Source organism: Spermophilus citellus (assembly GCF_964194105.1).
Source record: "Spermophilus citellus genome assembly, chromosome: 3".
NCBI classification, from domain to species: domain Eukaryota; kingdom Metazoa; phylum Chordata; class Mammalia; order Rodentia; family Sciuridae; genus Spermophilus; species Spermophilus citellus.
In genome coordinates, this window is record NC_138184.1 from 228940925 (window position 1) to 228960554 (window position 19630).

The 19630-nt window shown below is 56.9% G+C and overlaps 1 protein-coding gene across 3 annotated transcripts in view; it reads left to right on the forward strand.

The window, feature by feature from the left end:
• Positions 1–19630, forward strand: part of DPP6 (dipeptidyl peptidase like 6) — a gene marked incomplete at its 5' end in the record, with an annotated part of 757264 nt that overhangs the window by 531420 nt on the left and 206214 nt on the right. For all 3 annotated transcript variants that reach the window (XM_081284194.1, XM_081284192.1, XM_081284193.1), the window contains one exon: positions 3517–3591. In XM_081284194.1, coding sequence (XP_081140320.1) covers positions 3517–3591 — 75 coding nt within the window. The remainder of the gene's footprint in view (positions 1–3516; positions 3592–19630) is intronic.

Sequence of the window (19630 nt, forward strand, 5' to 3'; positions counted from 1 at the left end):
TCAGGAATCCTTAAAAAAAAAAAACTAATGAAACAGATTTAGCAAAATTTCAGAATATAAAGTCAAGTTTCTAAAATGCTCTATGTTCCCACAGACTAATGATAGAGAATTCACATTGAAATCGAAACATGCGTGTGTGTTTTATATGTGAAAAACATCAATCACTAAAAATTTAGAGATAAATTTAATAAAATATGGGCAAGACCTGTATGTTGAAAACCTCAAGATTTCGCTGAGATAAGGGTTAAAACAACCAACCCTCGTCTCGGGGAGCCTGCGATCTAGTGAGGATGGGTGATGTATAAGATGGAGGAGTGAAATGTGTCTTGTCTTAGATAAGGATTGGGTCTAGGACTTAACCCAGAAAAGGCCATTATAGAAAATTGGTGGCAAAGCTCTTGGTTCTCTGCCTATGGCCGTCGAGGGACAAGGAGGCGTCACTTAGAGGTGGGTTTGAGGAAAATCTAAAAGGATGGGGGCACCAGAACATTCCGGCCAGAGGAAAGGAGGCTCAGGGTGGGGGCCCTGCGTGGCCTGGGCAGGTGTGGAGGCAGGCATGAGGGGCGGAGTGGGCGGAGGTGGACAGGCTGGGAGAGGGCAGCCAGGCAGTGCCTACAGGCCTCCACTTGGCCTGCTCCTCCAGTGGAGTGGGAAGCCGTGGGAGCTGGGCAGTGACTTCCACACCAGATGATGGCCCTGATGGCTGTGGTGGGACCGGATACCACTCGGGCAGTGAGGGTCTGGAAAGCCGGAAGTTCACTGCAGCATCTCGAGAGCAGTGCCCAGCCTCGGGGTGGGGGCCGGCTCTGCCCCAACAGGAAACCAGTAGTAATTTCTGACCGCTGGACAGGAGGCGTGCAGAGCAGAGTGAGGAAAATAAGGCCGTCAGCCACCAGGGATGGGTGCTCCTCCTGGAGGGGAGGCGGAAGATTCCAGAAGCTGGGTTGGGGACAGAGCTGGGGGATGCATGCTGATGTCCTCTGGACACCAGGAGAGCTTCAGGCAGGCAGTCAGATCCGCGTCTGGGGTCCAGGTCAGGCCTGCCAGGTGCAGATGGCCTGGAGGACTCTCAGCGGAGCCTGGTTTTTAGGGCCTTGAGTCTGGATGCCGTCACCTAGGAAGTAGTTCTTATCAGAGAAGTGAGGGGCCCCAAGTGTTAGTCCAAGGTCAGGAAGACCAAGGGATGCAGGAAAGAGCCGGGAGGGAGGCCAGGAGCCAGGGCACATGCCCAAGGCCAGGGCAGATGCCGAAGGGGCTTTGAGGAGGGGTGTGTTGGGGGGTGAGCCAGGAAGCTGGAGAAGAGCGATTTTGATTGGCAGGTGAAACAGGAGAGTGGGTTTGAGAGAGAACAGGGGAGTGAAATCGGGGCACGGGAAGCAGTTCTCGAGGGGTAGCGGGGGCGGGAGGGGGGAGTCTCTGAGGACAGAACCCCATCATCTGCACCATAGATAGGGAGCCAGCGCCCTGTGGGTGGGGAAATGGGCCCTCGGCCCTCAGTGCAGCCCCCTCTAACAGCCTTGGGGCCACACGGAGGCAAAGCATCTGTGCTTCCAAGGATGGAAGCCTCTGGACATCACAGGGGGTGCGAACGCCCAGCGTGGTTTTGGAAAGCAGTCGGGCAGTAGGTTGAATCAAAAATGAAAACAGCAAAAAAAATCCTTGCTGACCCTCACTCCCAGCCTTAGGTGGCTGTCCTACAAGCTCCCAGTCTTGGACGGCTGTCATCCTACAGAGTTTAGACCCCTCAGGGAGGGCCCTTGGCGGGTCCTTCTTCACAGGTTGGTGATTGCTGCTGTCAGGAGGCACCGTCCGTCCCTCTGGTGTCCTGAGTCCCAGGTCTGTATTTGCAGATTCGCCTTCGTGACCAAATTTATTTGTATCCCCCATAGCACACACTCCTGCCGTCCTTCAGCACAGCAAGAGGAAAGAGGGGCCGTCTGGGGCTGGGGCTCCGGCTGAGCCTGCAGGAGGGTCAGCTTCCTCCTCACGGCGCTCTGCTGCCTACAACTGTGCGTGGTGCACTCGTGGGTGTCCTGTGGAGCGCTGGGCTTCTCCACCTGCTGTGTTCTTTGGCATGTCCACTGTTAAAAGGGCCCCCAGGCCAGGGCTGAAGTGCCTTCCAGCATCCTGGGTAGGAGAAGGAGTGATGTGTCTTACAGAAAGCACCATGTGGTCAGCCTCACTGGGCGCCGTGGGCCGGGGTCAGTGCCCGGGGCCAACAGCATGCCAGAAGCACACAGAAGGCCAGGCCAGGCCTTGGTCAGTGTCACTGGGCACGGGAAGGCTGGCTGGAACCCAGGCCCGTGATTCTCCCAGGAGCGATGGCTCAGTGTCCAAACTGTGTTTCTGGTGACTTCGTGGGGTATAACCACCAAGAGGAACAAGACTGCCACCGTGAGCGAGGACCGAGTGAATGAGTGCACACATGGCGAGGGTGGTGTTCAATGAGCGCCACTCCAGACAGAGCAAACCCTTATGTGTCACCACCTCCAGGGTCTCGCTGCACCAGGAAACAGCAGTGTGACGTCACCTGCCCTGTCTCCCTGCTTCCTGGTGTGATCACCTGAGCACATACAGAGTGACAGCAGCGAGGACGCCTGGCCGAGGCCAGGCAAAGTGACGTGGTTGGTGACCACCTGTTATGCAGTGAAGACATATGACATAAAAAGTGACACCAAGTCCTCTGTGCTAACTCGTGGGGACGCCCACACAGGGTCAAGAAAGGTGCCGAGGCGCATGTGCCACGTGGTTCTGTTTTAGTGACAACTCTGCGTGATCCATGCTGCTGGGTGTGAGAAGGAACCAGAGGCTCTCTCCCAGGCCTGCGGGGGGGGGGGGGGGGGTCTGCCAGTGAAGGTGGTCTTTGAGCTTGGGTCTATCCGTCTGCTTTGGTAGACACAGTCACCATTGTTCTGTTGAATTTTGAAAAAAATTGAAAAAGCATCAGTGAACTAAATGCTGTTCTTCTAACAAAGAAAGGCTGCACCCAGTTTTTCTTTTTCCACAGTTTTGCTGGTGCCACGTTGATGTACACAAGAGTGGGAGTGGTTGTAGGTTCACACAGGCACACGTGGCCCAGGTCATCCCCAGGATCGCCCCCCTCCCCCGCTCCTCCCTCCGTCCCCTTCCTCTGCCCACCTCCCTTTGATCTCAGGAGCCCTTCCGTCACCCTGTTCTTTTCCTTTTCCCCTGTAGCCTCCGTCTATGAGAGAAGACTATAAGCCTTGTCCTTCTGAGTTTAGCTACTTCATGTAACAGAAGTTTCCCAAGTTCCCTCCATTTTCCCGCAGATGACGTGATCCCATTCTTCCTCATGGCTGAGTGACCTTATGGTGTGCACACTACTCCACTATTTACCCACCAATGCCGCCATCTTTGGTAGATATCGGCCAGGTGGCTGCTCACCAGTTTCATTGGCAGATTTTGAAAATGGCATCATCAGAGTGTTCTACTACAGGATTCTGGGTTGTGACCTACGACACTCTATAAATAATTCTGTTTTTCTTTTTCTTTCAGGAATCATTAAGAGCCATCAGATACGAAATATCTCCAGATAAAAAATATGCACTTTTTTCATATAACGTGGAACAAGTGAGTACCTCCCTTTTCTGTCTACAAAAAAAAATCCACATCTCTGTTCTGATGCCTCATTGAATATATTTCCTTGAACCTTACTCTTTCTGAGTTTTGAGTCCTGAAATCCTCTGTGGTCCTGGGGTTGTGTCATACTGCCACCTAGGAGAGACGGAAGGTACAAAAACTTCCTTGGCAGAGGAAGAGACTCACTTAGGAGCCGTCTCTCTGGTCTTCTTGGGAGATGGCCTCCACCCAGAGGCCCACCTCTCCTTGCTGGGCACCCTTCCTGCATTATGTGAAACCAGGCCCTCCACCCTGACAACAGAAGGCACTTCCATCCCCCTACACACGGCGTGCATCGCCTCCTGGTGCCCGTGCTTGGAGAGGGCGGTGCTGTTGCTCCCATTTTACAGAAATGCTGTCCTCGGCACTGTGTATCGACATCTCATCAGATTCTGCCAGAACTCTCTGTGAGTCTCACCCTGGGCTAGAGAAGCAGCGTCAAGCTCCCCGAGCCTGGGTCTTTTTTCCTTCTTTCCTCCCTCCTTCCTTCTTCCTCCTCTTTTCTCTCCCAACTTTGTTGCTCCAAATGCAGTTTTTGAATCTGACTTGAAGGCTCTATTACTTATTGGGTGTTTCAGATTCACTCCTCCAAGTGCAGACTTTTTCAGTTCCATATTCAGTTTGTTTGTTTGTTTTTGCTGTTATCTATAAGAGTTTGGATAGAGAAATAAAAACTGGGCATCTTGATCTGTTGGACTGGGTGCAGTTGGTGAACCTGACACCCTCCAGGGCCGTGGCTAGCTTTGGGACGCCTGCGCCTCCTGTGCTCACCCTCAGCTGGCTCTGGGTGTGGAGTGCCTGGGCACCGCGTCCTGGCATCCCTAGATCGTGCCTGGTCATGTGCTTCGCCTCCCTTGGAAACCCCCCAAACCGTCACTGTACACCCGAGGAAGGGACGACTTCAGCAGAAGGACTGTCCTTTGGCTGCCCCAGGAGGTGGCAGTTAGATGCTCGGAAGGTTCGAGGTGCTGTAGCTAGACGGTCGCGTAGTCATCAGGGGACCCGATAGTGGGACCCGAAACCTTGTGAGGTCATGAACATCCTGTTCCTAGGAACCTTGGGAATGAAGTCCCAGGCTGGTTCCTTGCACTTTAAGAATTTTGGGAAAAACACAGTTGTCGAGTAGGTTTGAGAAAGAGTAAGCCCAAGCACAGATTTCCATTTTCCAGTCTGAGATACTTGCCTGCAGTGTGGAAAAATAATCCAAACCATGTTTTTATTGTTGTGGTCCAGACTTACAGTTGGCAAAGTGTGTTGCTTTCCAGTGTCTTGTTTCTTCTCAAAGAATCATTGCTGCCCCAAAGAGCTAATGTTTGCTAAGTGAGTTTGTTTTGTTCTTTTGTAGATAAAAAGTCTTATCATTTCATAATGTACAGAATCTGAGGATTCTCTTGAAACTCGGCTAGATGTTGGGGGGACACTAACTTTTATCTTGAAAACCACCCTAACTACAAATTGGTAAAAATTGCCTTGAAATAAACTTATTTAATTAGAACATCATGTTCCTTCATGCTGAGGGATATTTGACAAACACAGTTTTCAAAACTCTTTGGGGGAAGGAAAAAAAAGGAATTTTAAACTGCAATATTTTAGATCATTTTAAAATATTAATGCATTTTGTGATTTTCTAAAAGGAAAGAGAGATTATAACTGGAAAATATTTTTTCCTTTAGAGAATAAGAATTAAAAAGCCCCTGAACATTGTGAAGAATCTCCCGCAGAGTTTAAAGGCGTGAATGTGGGTCTGTTCTGTGGCTGGTGGAGCTTTGTTCTGTTCCAAACAGCTTTGCCCTCAAATCTCGTCTAAATCGAAGCCCAGTTGATGGCTTGGTCATTGAGTTGGAGAATGGTTGGCGTGGGACGGATCTGTTCGGCTCTCTGCTGCTGCACAGCCAACCTCCCACCCACAGTGGCCTGCCGCACGCAGCATCAGTGTCTCCTGGCCTCTGAGGGTCAGGATCTGGGTCAGCTTAGTGGCTCCTCTGACCCAGGGGCTGTCACAGGACTGCAGGGGTCCACTGGGTAAGGAGCCGCCTCCAAGCTCCCTGTCCCCTCACGAACAGGACTCGGCTCCTCCTGCACTGTGGGCTCCTGGCCCAATCCCTGGCCACAGAAGCCTCTTCAGAGGACAGCCCCAGACATGGCCACCTCGGAGCAGCGAGCCAGTGTCACCAGGGTGGATGTCACAAATTCAATGACCTGATGTCAGATGTGGCATCCCCACGTGTTCTGTGGGTCAGAAACCAGTTCCAGGTCAGCCCACTCACCAGGCAGCAAGACCAGGGTGAGGAACCCTGAGTCGTCTCCGATGTGGCCTCCCCCACCACCAGAGTCCTCGCAGGAGGGCCTGTCCTCACGTGTGCCTGGTGCCTAACTGTCCGGCGTCTGCTTGAAGGACGTGCTCTGTGCGTGCAGACCGTGGTGAGCCCCTTTCTTTCTCACGTGGCCCTAGAGTTCCATGAAGGGAGAGAGGCAGGGCTGAGCACAGCCAGGCCTTGAGAGAGCCCTGGGCAGGAGTCGGGGCACCGGTCCCCTTGCTTCTTGGTGACACTTAGCTGGCGGGGGCCAGACAACTGCAGCCTGTCTGTCAGAGAAGTGGAGATAATAGGCCATTCCATCGTGACTCAGGGGTCTGTGAGAGCCAGTGGGGACAATCAACTGTCTGAGTTTTGTGCACATGCAGTAGATAACATGAGACGGTTCCCAGCCAGATCTTGATAAGCAGTGAGTTCTCCAGACTGGCATCTTATGCCATGTACACTCAAGCTGAGCAGAGATCCTGCCTAACCCACAGAATATGCAGGGCTACTAGGATTCTCTCAGGAGCCCAGAGAAAAACTTATTCTATTGTGTGCTAATTACCCTCAGAACCTCAAGATCAGCCACAAAACCTATGTAGGTACATTTCCTTTGGTGTACTAGTACATTTTTCAAAGGTTTGTTTAGGTTGTGTATGAAAAGGAGGGTTTCCTAGGTGTGTCCCCAGTGCAGCCTCCTCCTCCTCAGAGCGGAGGTCCCCTGTGCAGCCTCCTCCTCCTCCTCAGAGCAGAGATCCCCAGTGCAGCCTCCTCCTCCTCCTCAGAGAGCAGAGGTCCCCAGTGCAGCCTCCTCCTCCTCCTCAGAGCAGAGGTCCCCAGTGCAGCCTCCTCCTCCTCAGAGAGCAGAGGTCCCCAGTGCAGCCTCCTCCTCCTCCTCCGAGGGCAGAGGTCCCCGTGCAGCCTCCTCCTCCTCAGAGGGCAGAGGTCCCCAGTGCAGCCTCCTCCTCCTCCTCAGAGGACAGAGGTCCCCCGTGCAGCCTCCTCCTCCTCCTCAGAGGGCCGAGGTCCCCGTGCAGCCTCCTCCTCCTCAGAGGGCAGAGGTCCCCAGTGCAGCCTCCTCCTCCTCCTCAGAGGGCAGAGGTCCCCGTGCAGCCTCCTCCTCCTCAGAGGGCAGAGGTCCCCAGTGCAGCCTCCTCCTCCTCAGAGGGCCGAGGTCCCCGTGCAGCCTCCTCCTCCTCAGAGGGCAGAGGTCCCCCGTGCAGCCTCCTCCTCCTCCTCAGAGGGCAGAGGTCCCCGTGCAGCCTCCTCCTCCTCAGAGGGCAGAGGTCCCCAGTGCAGCCTCCTCCTCCTCCTCAGAGGGCAGAGGTCCCCAGTGCAGCCTCCTCCTCCTCCTCAGAGGGCCGAGGTCCCCGTGCAGCCTCCTCCTCCGAGGGCAGAGGTCCCCGTGCAGCCTCCTCCTCCTCCTCAGAGGGCCGAGGTCCCCGTGCAGCCTCCTCCTCAGAGGGCAGAGGTCCCCGTGTAGCCTCCTCCTCCTCCTCAGAGGGCAGAGGTCCCCAGTGCAGCCTCCTCCTCCTCAGAGAGCAGAGGTCCCCAGTGCAGCCTCCTCCTCCTCCTCATAGCAGAGGTCCCCAGTGCAGCCTCCTCCTCCTCAGAGGGCAGAGGTCCCCAGTGCAGCCTCCTCCTCCTCCTCAGAGCAGAGGTCCCCAGTGCAGCCTCCTCCTCCTCCTCAGAGCAGAGGTCCCCAGTGCAGCCTCCTCCTCCTCAGAGGGCAGAGGTCCCCAGTGCAGCCTCCTCCTCCTCCTCAGAGAGCAGAGGTCCCCAGTGCAGCCTCCTCCTCCTCCTCAGAGCAGAGGTCCCCAGTGCAGCCTCCTCCTCCTCCTCAGAGGGCAGAGGTCCCCAGTGCAGCCTCCTCCTCCTCAGAGAGAAGAGGTCCCCAGTGCAGCCTCCTCCTCCTCCTCAGAGCAGAGGTCCCCAGTGCAGCCTCCTCCTCCTCAGAGGGCAGAGGTCCCCAGTGCAGCCTCCTCCTCCTCAGAGCAGAGGTCCCCAGTGCAGCCTCCTCCTCCTCAGAGGGCAGAGGTCCCCAGTGCAGCCTCCTCCTCCTCCTCAGAGGGCAGAGGTCCCCCGTGCAGCCTCCTCCTCCTCAGAGGGCAGAGGTCCCCAGTGCAGCCTCCTCCTCCTCCTCAGAGGGCCGAGGTCCCCGTGCAGCCTCCTCCTCCGAGGGCAGAGGTCCCCGTGCAGCCTCCTCCTCAGAGGGCAGAAGTCCCCGTGTAGCCTCCTCCTCCTCCTCAGAGGGCAGAGGTCCCCCGTGCAGCCTCCTCCTCCTCAGAGGGCAGAGGTCCCCAGTGCAGCCTCCTCCTCCTCAGAGCAGAGGTCCCCCGTGCAGCCTCCTCCTCCTCCTCAGAGGGCAGAGGTCCCCAGTGCAGCCTCCTCCTCCTCCTCCGAGGGCAGAGGTCCCCGTGCAGCCTCCTCCTCCTCAGAGGGCAGAGGTCCCCAGTGCAGCCTCCTCCTCCTCCTCCGAGGGCAGAGGTCCCCGTGCAGCCTCCTCCTCCTCAGAGGGCAGAGGTCCCCAGTGCAGCCTCCTCCTCCTCCTCCGAGGGCAGAGGTCCCCGTGCAGCCTCCTCCTCCTCAGAGGGCAGAGGTCCCCCGTGCAGCCTCCTCCTCCTCAGAGGGCAGAGGTCCCCAGTGCAGCCTCCTCCTCCTCCGAGGGCAGAGGTCCCCAGTGCAGCCTCCTCCTCCTCCTCAGAGGGCAGAGGTCCCCGTGCAGCCTCCTCCTCCTCCGAGGGCAGAGGTCCCCGTGCAGCCTCCTCCTCCTCCTCAGAGGCAGAGGTCCCCGTGCAGCCTCCTCCTCCTCCTCAGAGGCAGAGGTCCCCAGTGCAGCCTCCTCCTCCTCCTCCGAGGGCAGAGGTCCCCGTGCAGCCTCCTCCTCCTCCTCTGAGGGCAGAGGTCCCCAGTGCAGCCTCCTCCTCCTCCTCCGAGGGCAGAGGTCCCCGTGCAGCCTCCTCCTCCTCAGAGGGCAGAGGTCCCCCGTGCAGCCTCCTCCTCCTCAGAGGGCAGAGGTCCCCAGTGCAGCCTCCTCCTCCTCAGAGAGCAGAGGTCCCCAGTGCAGCCTCCTCCTCCTCCTCAGAGGGCAGAGGTCCCCGTGCAGCCTCCTCCTCCTCCGAGGGCAGAGGTCCCCGTGCAGCCTCCTCCTCCTCCTCAGAGGCAGAGGTCCCCGTGCAGCCTCCTCCTCCTCCTCAGAGGCAGAGGTCCCCAGTGCAGCCTCCTCCTCCTCCTCCGAGGGCAGAGGTCCCCGTGCAGCCCCTCCTCTCTCGGTACAGACCCTCCTGCTGAGTCCTGAGTGAAGATGACAGGACAGGAGTTCCCCTTTCAGGAGTCTGAAGCTGTCCCCGAGGGACAGATGCCACTCTCCCTGCACTAGTGGGGAGTGGTGCAGCTGGTTTTTCCAACTCAGGGACTCTCGAACTCATGATTCACGCAGAGCTTGAAATGCCCACAGGACGGTGCTGACGGTGCCCCTGTGTGTCGTGTGTGCACCATGTGTATGCGTATGTGTGCCTGTGGGCGTCGCAGCCTCACGTGCCCCTGCTCCTGGGGTTGCTGTTTATCTGTGAGAGGAGGCGTTCAAAGACACTGAGACTTTACTACCCAACACAGGCTCGGCTGTCAGCTGGGAGCCGGGTGTTTGCACTGACGTGCGACCGTGCCCAGTTAGTGGCCCAGCTCTGCAGACGTGCACTCCTGCGGCGCGGAGGCCGCCCTTGTGTGATGTGGTTCTCGAGCTCACCGCCTCCCTCTGCGTTGGAACTGCTGAAGTCTTTCCAGGAGTCACCAAGCAAAGCCTTCTTCGTCCTGTACTGTGGGACATGTTCACCTGAGCTCTCTGTGTCCCTTTTTGGGGCCCACCCCGAGTGACCAGCTGACTCTCGTGTTCGTGCTGGATGACCCTGTGCCCCTCCAGCTGCGGCGGCCGTGAAGGGCGGACTCTGAAGCAGTGTGTCTGGCCACTCTGCAGCCGCCCCTGCTGTCCCGCCCGAGCCCGGCAGCGGCTGTGATGGCGGGAACCGAGGACAGCTCTCAGCGACCCTCCCTCTTCCTCCAGAGAAGATGGGTCACCCACAGGACCAGGAGCTGTCCCGTCCCCTCCTGGAGGTGCACCCGGACCCCGTCAGCATTTCTCAGAAGCCCATTTACGCTGGGATTTATTTCTGTGTTGTTTCAAGCATCTCTCCTTAGCCACACTTACCCTCACGGTTCAGATTGCCTTGCGAGCACGTGACACCGTCCTCTTTAACTATTTGAGGCCACTTACTGTGACTCTCACCGTGTGAGGTCACGGAAAGTGCTCATTAACTTTTTGACATGTATGGTTTTGTGTCACTCGGAGCTAAGCACTGAGCGTGTGTTTCCCAGCACATGGATGTCAAGTAACGCACGCGAGGCCTGGGGCACCCTTCCAGGGCTGAGTCCGATCAGAAGGCAGGGTGACAGAGGGAGTGGGCCTGACAGACATCGGCAGGAGGGGGTGCCTCCTCCCGGGTCTGAACTCGGCCGCTGGTGGTTGGGCCTTTCTTGTTTTTGAAAATATAGGTTTTCAGCTTGTTGCTGTTGTTTTTGTTATTGTGCTATTATTTGAACACAAAACTGCTTCAAAACTCACTCTCTCTCTCTCTCTCTCTCACACACACACACACACACACACACACACACACACATACACACACACACGGAGTTTTTACTCTAGGGGTTCATTTTATGTATAGCTCTATTCAGGTTTTGGAGCTAAATTTAAAAGCACAGATGTAGACATAGAAAAAACGTAGCTCAAGCCATGATTCTTTCCTCAACAGTAGCAAGTGTGGAGACACTTCTGTGTGAGTGTGTGTGTGCCTGTGTATATGTGTGCCTGTGTGTGCATGTGTCTGTGTGTGTGTGCCTCTTTGTGTACCTGTGTATGTGTGCCTATGTGCATGTATGTGTGTATGTGCCTGTGTGTGTGCCTGTGTGCATGTGTGTGTGTGTCTGTGTATGCACCTGTGTGTATGCATATGTGTGCCTGTGTGTGTGTGTCTGTGTGTATGTGTGTATCTATGTGTATGCCTGTGTGCATGTGTGTGTGTCTGTGTGTGCACCTGTGTGTATGCGTTTGTGTGCCTGTGTGTGTGTATGTGTGTGTGCCTGTGTGTATGTGTGCCTATGTGTGTGTGCCTGGTGGGGACAGCATTCCCAGAAGAGGCTGGAGGCAAAGAAGTGGCTGCTAAGCTGAGGACAGGTACTGGGACATGAGGGACAGTCCCGCCAGTGGCTGCAGAGTGTCTGAAGGCAGCCCGGAGACAGAGAATGGCTGCCTCAGCGTCCCACAGCAGGCAGTGAAAATGAATGGCAATATAGTGATGATTCTTAAAGACCCCAGCTCACGGAGGGGCTCTGGGTAATCAGAATTAACAGTGATGTCTGTGTAATTGGTAGTAAAAGGAATGAAGAAATGCAAATGAGCGGAGCAGTGCGACTGAGTGACACAGGCCGAGAGCACAGAGGGCATTAATGGCTCTTTATTATGAATGGTCCTCATTGTAATGTAGTCAGGGAAAAAAGGACTCAAATTCCTCCTGAAAGATTTGTTCTTGGGTTCCAATTTAGCAGTCCATGATTGCGGGCGCGCTCGTTAACAGCAATTATATGCAGAGACTCCAAGCTGATTAATATGGACCAAGCCACCGAGGCCTGCGAGCCAACAATTAGAGCTTAGAGACTCACTGTGCGCCATTATCTCTGCTTTGCGGCTGAGCATTTCTGTGCTACTGAAAACTGTAAAGACGAGTAACTGTGGTGAGTCAGGAGCAGCTGCATTTCCGACCTTCAGAACCAGCTCCTGGGAAGAGGATGACTTAACCGGCGTGAGTCAAGATGCCTCCTAGGGCATCGCCAGCAATATCGTGTGCGTGCCCATCTTGGTGCCCGTGAATCAGACCACTATCTCCAGAGGCAGGCGAGGAGGTGCTTTGCTTTGCTCCTGGCCAACTAAAATGATCTTGGGATTGCAGATACATGTTCCAAAACGTGGTTTCAGAAGCTAACCAAGTCCCACTCTGTCCTGAGTGTGCTCCATGGGAGGAAGCGGTGTCCCTTGCCACCCGTCCCCCTGCGTCCTGGCGGAACCTTGCCATCCTGCAGTTTTAGCAGACCACAGGCTTCTGTGTTGTGGTGGCGTCCTCTCCCCCACACCACTGGGTTTTTGTTATGGAGTGTCTGTTAGGCTCAGAGCCCACCAGTGGGCACCGGAGCCTCAGCATTGGCCGCAGGCTGCACGTGGCAAGGCACAGAACCCCGTCGCCTGGCAGGTTCTTCTGGTGCAGCTGCTGCAGTGGTATTTTGGGCCAAGTCCATAGCTCTGGGCTTTGAATCTGTAGAAATTAATGAGCATGAGTGATGAGTTGCTAAAGTCCTAAATTGTGTGCTTCCCTGGGCCGGGCAGTGCCCTCTCCCTGCTAGATGGGGGCACCAGTCCCACAGGTACCATGGGGTTTGTGCTGGCAGGGCCCCCCACCCCAAGTGTACATGGTGTGTGCATGCGTGGGTGCAAAGGGACTCTCAACAGTTTCCCTGAGTGGGGACGGCGGGGAGGGGCTTGCAGTGCCCTTCCCCCTGCTCCCTGCAGTCTGCTGTGTCCTGGGGCAGCACATGCTGAAGAGAGGCTCTGGGTAAAGTGGAGGGAGCAAGGCCGGTGGCTGCTACCTTCCTAGCCCAGCCTGGCACCTCAGCTGTGAGAGGGTCTGAGTTATTTCGGACTGCCCTGCTAGCTACCAGGGATAACCAGTTACCAGGAGATGAAAAGCCTTTTGGTTTCTTCATATGAGAATGGAGAAGTGCAAAGGTTCTGGGGTTCCCGAGTGGAGCTGGCAGATATCCACCCCACTAACAGCTTCTTAGATGAGGAAAGAAGAATTGGTGAAACCAGCCAGCACTTCCATCTGCGTAATGTGACAGCAAGTGGCCTTATTTGCCTGTCCCTGCCCCGAGTTACCGGATTGTTCTGACAACCTCCGAGCCCAGAGGGCGTCCTGAGAGCCAGGGAGAGCTGCTCTTGGCAGACTCCCCTGGGTTTTCATGACTTGGATGCCACTGGCACCCTCTTCTGACACTCACCAGGACCCTGGAGTGGTGACAGAGAGCCCCTGAGTGACAGGGAGCAGCAGGGAGGGAGAAGACAGGCTGGCAGGTGCCAACATATCTCAGGTGTTTAAATGTCACAGTGAAGGTTCATGATGTGGAACCCAGAAAGGGATAGAAAAATAAGAATATCAGGGCAGCTGATTGTGAAGCCGGACAAGCCCGTGTGGGGACCAGCGGGCACACTACGGAGGCCAGCGGCCAGCAGGACTCGGGTGCTGGGGTGCAGGAGGCTCAACACCTGGTCCATGCTGGAGCAAGACCCTGGACAATCAGCACTTTCCAAACTGAGCCCTCGTTGGCCTCTGAGTTTCCCAGGTTAGCAATGGTCCTGCGCATTGAGGGGTGGTCAGCGGTGGCCCAGCCTGCCTCTCTGGTGACTTCCCTCGCACGCACACTGAACCTTCACTCACTGACTGTGGTCAGTTTCCTCCCAGCTGAGGCCGAGGTCTTCTTTCCTGGGGAAGGTAGAGAACCCTGGCAGGGTCAGCTCTGCCTGTGGGGCGCCATGTTGGCGAGGTTACTTTGTGAGCAAGGGAGTTGCTTGCTGGTGGCTTGCTGGCTATGCCTGGGGACACGAACGTGTGGCTTGTGTCTGCCCCTCCCCTGATGCGGAGCCGCCTGTCCCTGACAGCACCTTTGCCACCTTCATGTCCCCGGTCTCATGCATGACGGTCCCAGGGCTCTGTGAAAGCCATGTGCTGCACAGCTTCATGAGCTGCCTGGTTGGGAGCATGTCCTGGTTGTTCCCGGAGGGCCGAGGACAGGGCTTGGGACAGGGAGGGCTAGGAGGAGACGGCCTGGGACACAGGAGGGTGCAGTGACGGCTGGTGGAGCCCTGGGAACAGAGGGAACCAGGCCACAGGGCCACGAAGACACGGTGAACATGTCGCCCTTGCTTGTTGACACTGTCTCCGTGAGCAGAGGGTAGGGGGTCAGAAATAAGCTAACTTACAGGACTCCCGTGGCGGGCTGTTCATCTGACCGCCAGTTCTCCAGCTCGGCAGCCTCCACCTCGAGCTTCCAAATTATGCAATCTCACCATCTTGAAAGAAAGCGGGACCCAGGAGCCCTGCCGCCCAGCCCTCCTGTCCCTTCCTGTTCCCCTCCCCACTCTCTGCCACAGGCTGAACTCAGCCTCCCACACGCCAGGGGCGGCCCCTCTGTCCCATTCTACAGATGGAAACCCAACCCGGGGCTTGGGACAGCACGGGGCTTAGCCAGCACTTGGGGGAGGCTGTGGCTCAAGGTGTCGGGTCTGTGAGGCACCTGCTCTTAGCACTGGGTTGCTGCCCAGGTCAGGAGCATCTGGCCTTGGCCCCACCACCATGTCGAAGCCCTCTCTGGTCTCACCAGGAGTCCCTGGCCTCTGAATTCACAGCGCCCACCCTGTTCAAGTTGGCCTCTTGGCAGAACTGAAGCTGCTGGTCACCCGTGTCCTAGAGGGCTGCTCCCCTCCCCTGGTCAGTTAGGGTCCATCCTGAGCTCAGACTTGGGTGGCTTTCCCAGAGCCCTGTATGATGTGGCCACACGCTGTCCCTGGGCACCTTCAGCGCTGCAGTAACAACACCAGCTGGGGTTGCCCGTGGCTGGTAGCAGAAGCCCACGGAGGCTTTGGGAAGTGCTGACTCGGCTCAGCCTAAATCCTGCTGGGAGATGGACAGCCTCACAGTGACTGTACCCTGACTCGTTCCTTGGCCCACACTCCCCCCTTCCTTTGTCTGACAAAAACACATTAAAAACCACCACCACCTCTATTGGCCAGGACTCGGGTGTGGGCCTGTGTCCACCCCACACAGCCATCCCCACCAGCACCCTGCCCTTTGGAAGTGTCCACTCTCTGCTCCCGTGGCCACCACCCAGTGCTCCCACCCTCAGCTGTTGTCTAAGGAGCCACATTCAGCTGTCCTTGGCCACTTTGCCTCAGACACCCTCGCGTCCATGCATCCTCCAAGTTGCCCTCAGGGTGACATTTCTGTGTGACAGCCAGGTGACACATTTCTCTGCTTGGCTCCCCTCTCATCTTCCTGCCACTGTCCCTCTCACTCGCCTCAGGGAGAGTCCATGTGCTGAGGACAGAGTCCACTACACACCCCACCTCAGTGTCCTTGCTCCTGTGCCCTCTGCCAGGAGACTGTCCTCCACCACCCGACTCCTTCCCCAGCCCCCTCCCGGCCCCCAGCAGGACCCTTCCCTGATGGCAGGTGCGAGGACGCTGCCCGCCAGCTCCGCAGGGTCCTCTGCACTTTGACAGTTTTCTCGTAGCCACTGATGCATCTCCGTCCCACGACTTTAAGACCCTGAAGGTGCCTCACTTGGGCCGACCCATAAGAGGTCCTCAGAACACAGGCTCCATGGTGCCGCTGCTAGGGGCCCTCTGGGCTGGCAGTGTTTGTGGGGAAGGAGCGTTTGCCTCAGTTGTTCAGGAAGCCTGCAGCGGCCACAGGTTCAGCTCCGTGACTTGAATTTGTTTGATCAAATGCAGTCTTGTTAGCTGCCCCTCGGAGAGATCTGTCCTGTTGGGGGTGTGGTGCCACACTGAGGCTGTTGGCCACTGTTCATGGGCTATTCATGGGCCACTGTTCAAGTCCCCCCGGGTTTCAGTTAGAAGCATGCTTTCATGCCACAGGGTACAGAATTTAATTTCATTCTCCTTTTTTAAGGCCTATTCAATTCTTTGAGTTTTGAGACCTGCATGGACTTGTGTACTGAAGCCACACGTCAGGGGCCTGACGTCCTGCTGTCCTGTGAGCAGGAACCCCTGGGCGGCCCCTTCCCAGGCAGGCATTCCTCCACCCTGCCCCTGGCACCCCCAGCCTCACTTCCGTCTCTGTATCTGCCTTTTCTAGAATGTCCTAAAGTGGCACAAATGGCATCTTACCTCTCAGACTAGCTTCAAGGTGGACAGTCCTTTATGTCCAAATCTGAGGAGAATCCCAGGCTCCTTGCACATCTCACTGGGCTCTCAGCTGTGGCATCTCACGGCTTTTCCTGAGGGAAGGTCTTTGTTGTCTTGGTGAAACACAGAACGCTGGGCAAGACCACCAGGGGTTTCGTCCTTGGCTTCAGTGTCAGAACCCGGCTGGCCTCTGAGTGCTGCACCCTCCCCACAGCCACAGAATGCCTGTCCCCAGAAAAGTCACTCAGGAAGAACCAGAAAGTGGGTGAAGGGAGCCTCAGCAGGGCAGGGCCCTCTGCACAGAAATCCCAGGTCCAGAAGGCCAGGACTCAGCACCGCTGACGTGGTTGTCGGTGGGGAGAAGACGACCAGAGACGTGCCGGGCGCAGGAGAGGGGACAGCAGAGACATCCTGGGCCCAGGAGAGGGGACAGCAGAGATGTCCCAGGCCCAGGACAAGAGAACAAGACACGTCCTGGGCCCAGGAGAGGGGACAGCAGACACGTCCTGGGCCCAGGAGAGGGGATAGCAGAGATGTCCTGGGCTCAGGACAAGAGAACAAGACACATCCTGGGCCCAGGAGAGGGGACAGCAGAGACGTCCTGGGCCCAGGACAAGAGAACAAGACACGTCCTGGGCCCAGGAGAGGGGACAGCAGAGACGTCCTGGGCCCAGGAGAGGGGACAGCAGAGATGTCCTGGGCTCAGGACAAGAGAACAAGACACGTCCTGGGCCCAGGAGAGGGGACAGCAGACACGTCCCGGGCCCAGGAGAGGGGACAGCAGACACGTCCCAGGTGCAGGAGAGGGGACACAGAGACGAGCTGGCACAGGCTCTCTGTGCAGGGGAGAGGATGGTCTGCCCACGGGGAGGGCGTGAGGCCCCTCCTCACAGCGGTGGCAGCCGCGGGTCCTGGTCCTGGCTCCTGGGTGGAAGAGAGGCTTGCTGGAGGAGCTCTGAACGGGGACAGAGCCCTGCTCCTGCCTCCCCCACTCCTTCCTTCGGCACCTGTCATACCGAGCACCAGATGCACACAGGGACAGGGCTCCTGGTGAAGATGCGGAAGCAGGACAGAGCCCAGGCCCCGGAGGCTGGCAGCCACTGCCCTCTAGACTTGTGATCTAGGAAAGCCAGCCTGATTGCCTCAGCCACTGCCACAGGAGTGTGCCCCGTGTGACTTGCCGCTGCTGTGGCCTCCTCCTGGAGCTGCTCCCAACCCGTCTAGCTGGTGCTGTTCTCAGGACTAAGGTGACCGTGTCTGGTCAACCACTCCCGGAAGCCTGGGCACACACCCTGTGGTCACCTCCTCATTGCTGAGCCCAGGCTCCTCAGGAGCAGCCACTGTTCTCCCTTGGCACCTAATAGATGATCAGCAAGTCACTGTTAGGTAAAGAGAAGAGCGAGCGAAGGCCCAGGAACGAGACAGGGAGATGGACAGGTGCTAGGAGGACATGTCTCAGCAGCCGTGGGTACAAGGCCAGGCTGCCTGCCTGCTGGCCAAGGTGGCCTGCCTCAGGGGCTCACTGTGGGCAGCTGCCAAGGCTTGAGGCAGAGTCGGCCCCGGGCCCTCACTGAAATCTTTCCCCTCAGTGACAGCGAGAAGCGAGCCTCATCCTGGTTTCTCATTACGGAGACTTTCCTCGCCTGCGTCGTTAGCTTACGCCCCATTGCCAGGACTTCATGAACGGGCTCTACTCAGCGTCGCAGACTGCACCAGTTTCAGTAATGCCCGGCGCGTAAGAGTGGCTGTGCTGTAGACGCCAAGATCCACAGGCCTCGTGGAGTTAATCATCTATGTGTGCCTGTGGAACGGTTCTGTGAATTAAAGTTTAATTGTGATTTTAAATCTCTCTGCGGGTCGGAGGCCACTACGTGCCCCTTGTCTTTGCTGAGTGTGAATCCAACGTGCACTCAGTGACCTGGTGGCCTGGGACATCCTCTCCATAGTGAGTGGGGGCTCGCTGCACTGTGACAGTGAGTGTATCCTCTCAGAGCCCTGACCAGGGACACCGGCTGGATGCCACGTGTCCTTGCCCTTGGCTCTCCTTGAGCTGCACAGGGCGTGTGGCCCTCCGTCTGTTGGGTTTGTTGTTACTGTTGATGTTTAGCTTGTTGTTTTGATTGGACAGTGGGATGGCGGGGTTGGGTGGTTTTGTCATCTTTTGGTCTTGTTTGTGATATCTTCTAAGAGTTCTGCTCCGCCCTGGCTTCCCTCCCACTCGTTAGGGTCATTGACTGCGTTGAGGCAGGTGCCTTCAAAGGCTCCCTCCACTCCCTCCCTCTGCAGGAAGATTTTCCTTTCCCGTGTGTTGATTTTAACACAGTCCATGGCTGCAGAATCAGAATTCTGGGACTGAAGGGCAATTGGCAGGTGTCTGACTTACTCTCTGCCAGACTTCTCCAGAAGAGCCCAGGGCTGGCTCTCAGGGACACAGCTCATCCTTGTAGACCACCCCATGTGACATGATTTTGCCAAGCTCCTCCTAACTGTCTAAGCCTGCTGTTTGAAAGGTCTCATCTGCTAGACTTCTCCACCTTTGCACCCAGTGTCCTAGAAGTGCCCTGGGTGATGGGAATGTCCCATAATGGCACTCCTGGAGATGGGGCTGCTACCCGCTCATGCCTGCAGAGCACTTGCAGTGTGAATGATGTGTCGAGGAACTCGATCTGTAGTTTTGTTTCTTTGTAGTTAACTTAAAATCACATGGCCAAGGGCAGTGGTGGCTGTCCCTCAGGACGGACAGCTCTTGAGCAACATGGACGAGGCGCTCGAGGACCCCCAGGTGCTGAGGACATCCCTCCCACCTGCACCTGCGTCCCGTCCCTGCAGCCCAGAACTCGGCTAGAACATGTCTGGATCCACCCCGGAGCAGCTGGGTCACCTGGAGTGACAGGATTTCCTAGCATCTCTTTAGAACCGTCCCCATCACAGCGTTCAGATGTGTTCCGAGCTGAAGGCTCTCGCTGTGCCCACACTAGAAATGGAGAGCGAAGCTTGGCATCTGCTCACAAGGCAGGCACCCCCGGTGACGCCTGCCCAAGAGCTCTTCTGTTAGCATGTTTACCGACTCACGCAGCGAATCAGGCCAGGCGAAGAAGGAAGGTGTCAGCATCAGTGCATCCCCTGGAGGACACCCAGGACGTGCACGATGGCTCTGCACTGGGCCTCGTGGGATGGCAGAGGAGGTGACCCTGGACCAGGAAGCAGAAAAGCAAGTGTGGTGAACCTCACCCTCCTGGAGGGCTGCAGCATCCGCCGTGGGCAGTGAGGTCAGAGACTAGAGATGCAGGGACAGTGCCACCAAGACCACTGGGGGAGTGGCAGCCAGTGACTAGGAACTGAGGGGCAGCTGGCTCCCTGTGGCTCCGTCCTGGGCCTGGTGAGTGTTAATGGCAGGAGGTTTGGGGCCTGGGAGGTGAGGATCAGCTGAGGGGCGAGCTCTGCCCAGGCCCTGGAGACTGGTGACGGCTAGGCAGTGGTGGTGGTGGTGGCTGTCGTGAGGACAGTGATAACGACCACCACAGTGACAGGGACGCCAGTGGCAGCCCTTCTGACTGCAGTGCTGACAAGGCCCAGGTGACGTGGAGTGAAGACACGATGAGCAGAGGAGCACTGTCACCCTCCCCGTGAGACCTCTCTGCTGAAAGAGCAAGGTGATCGGGGACAG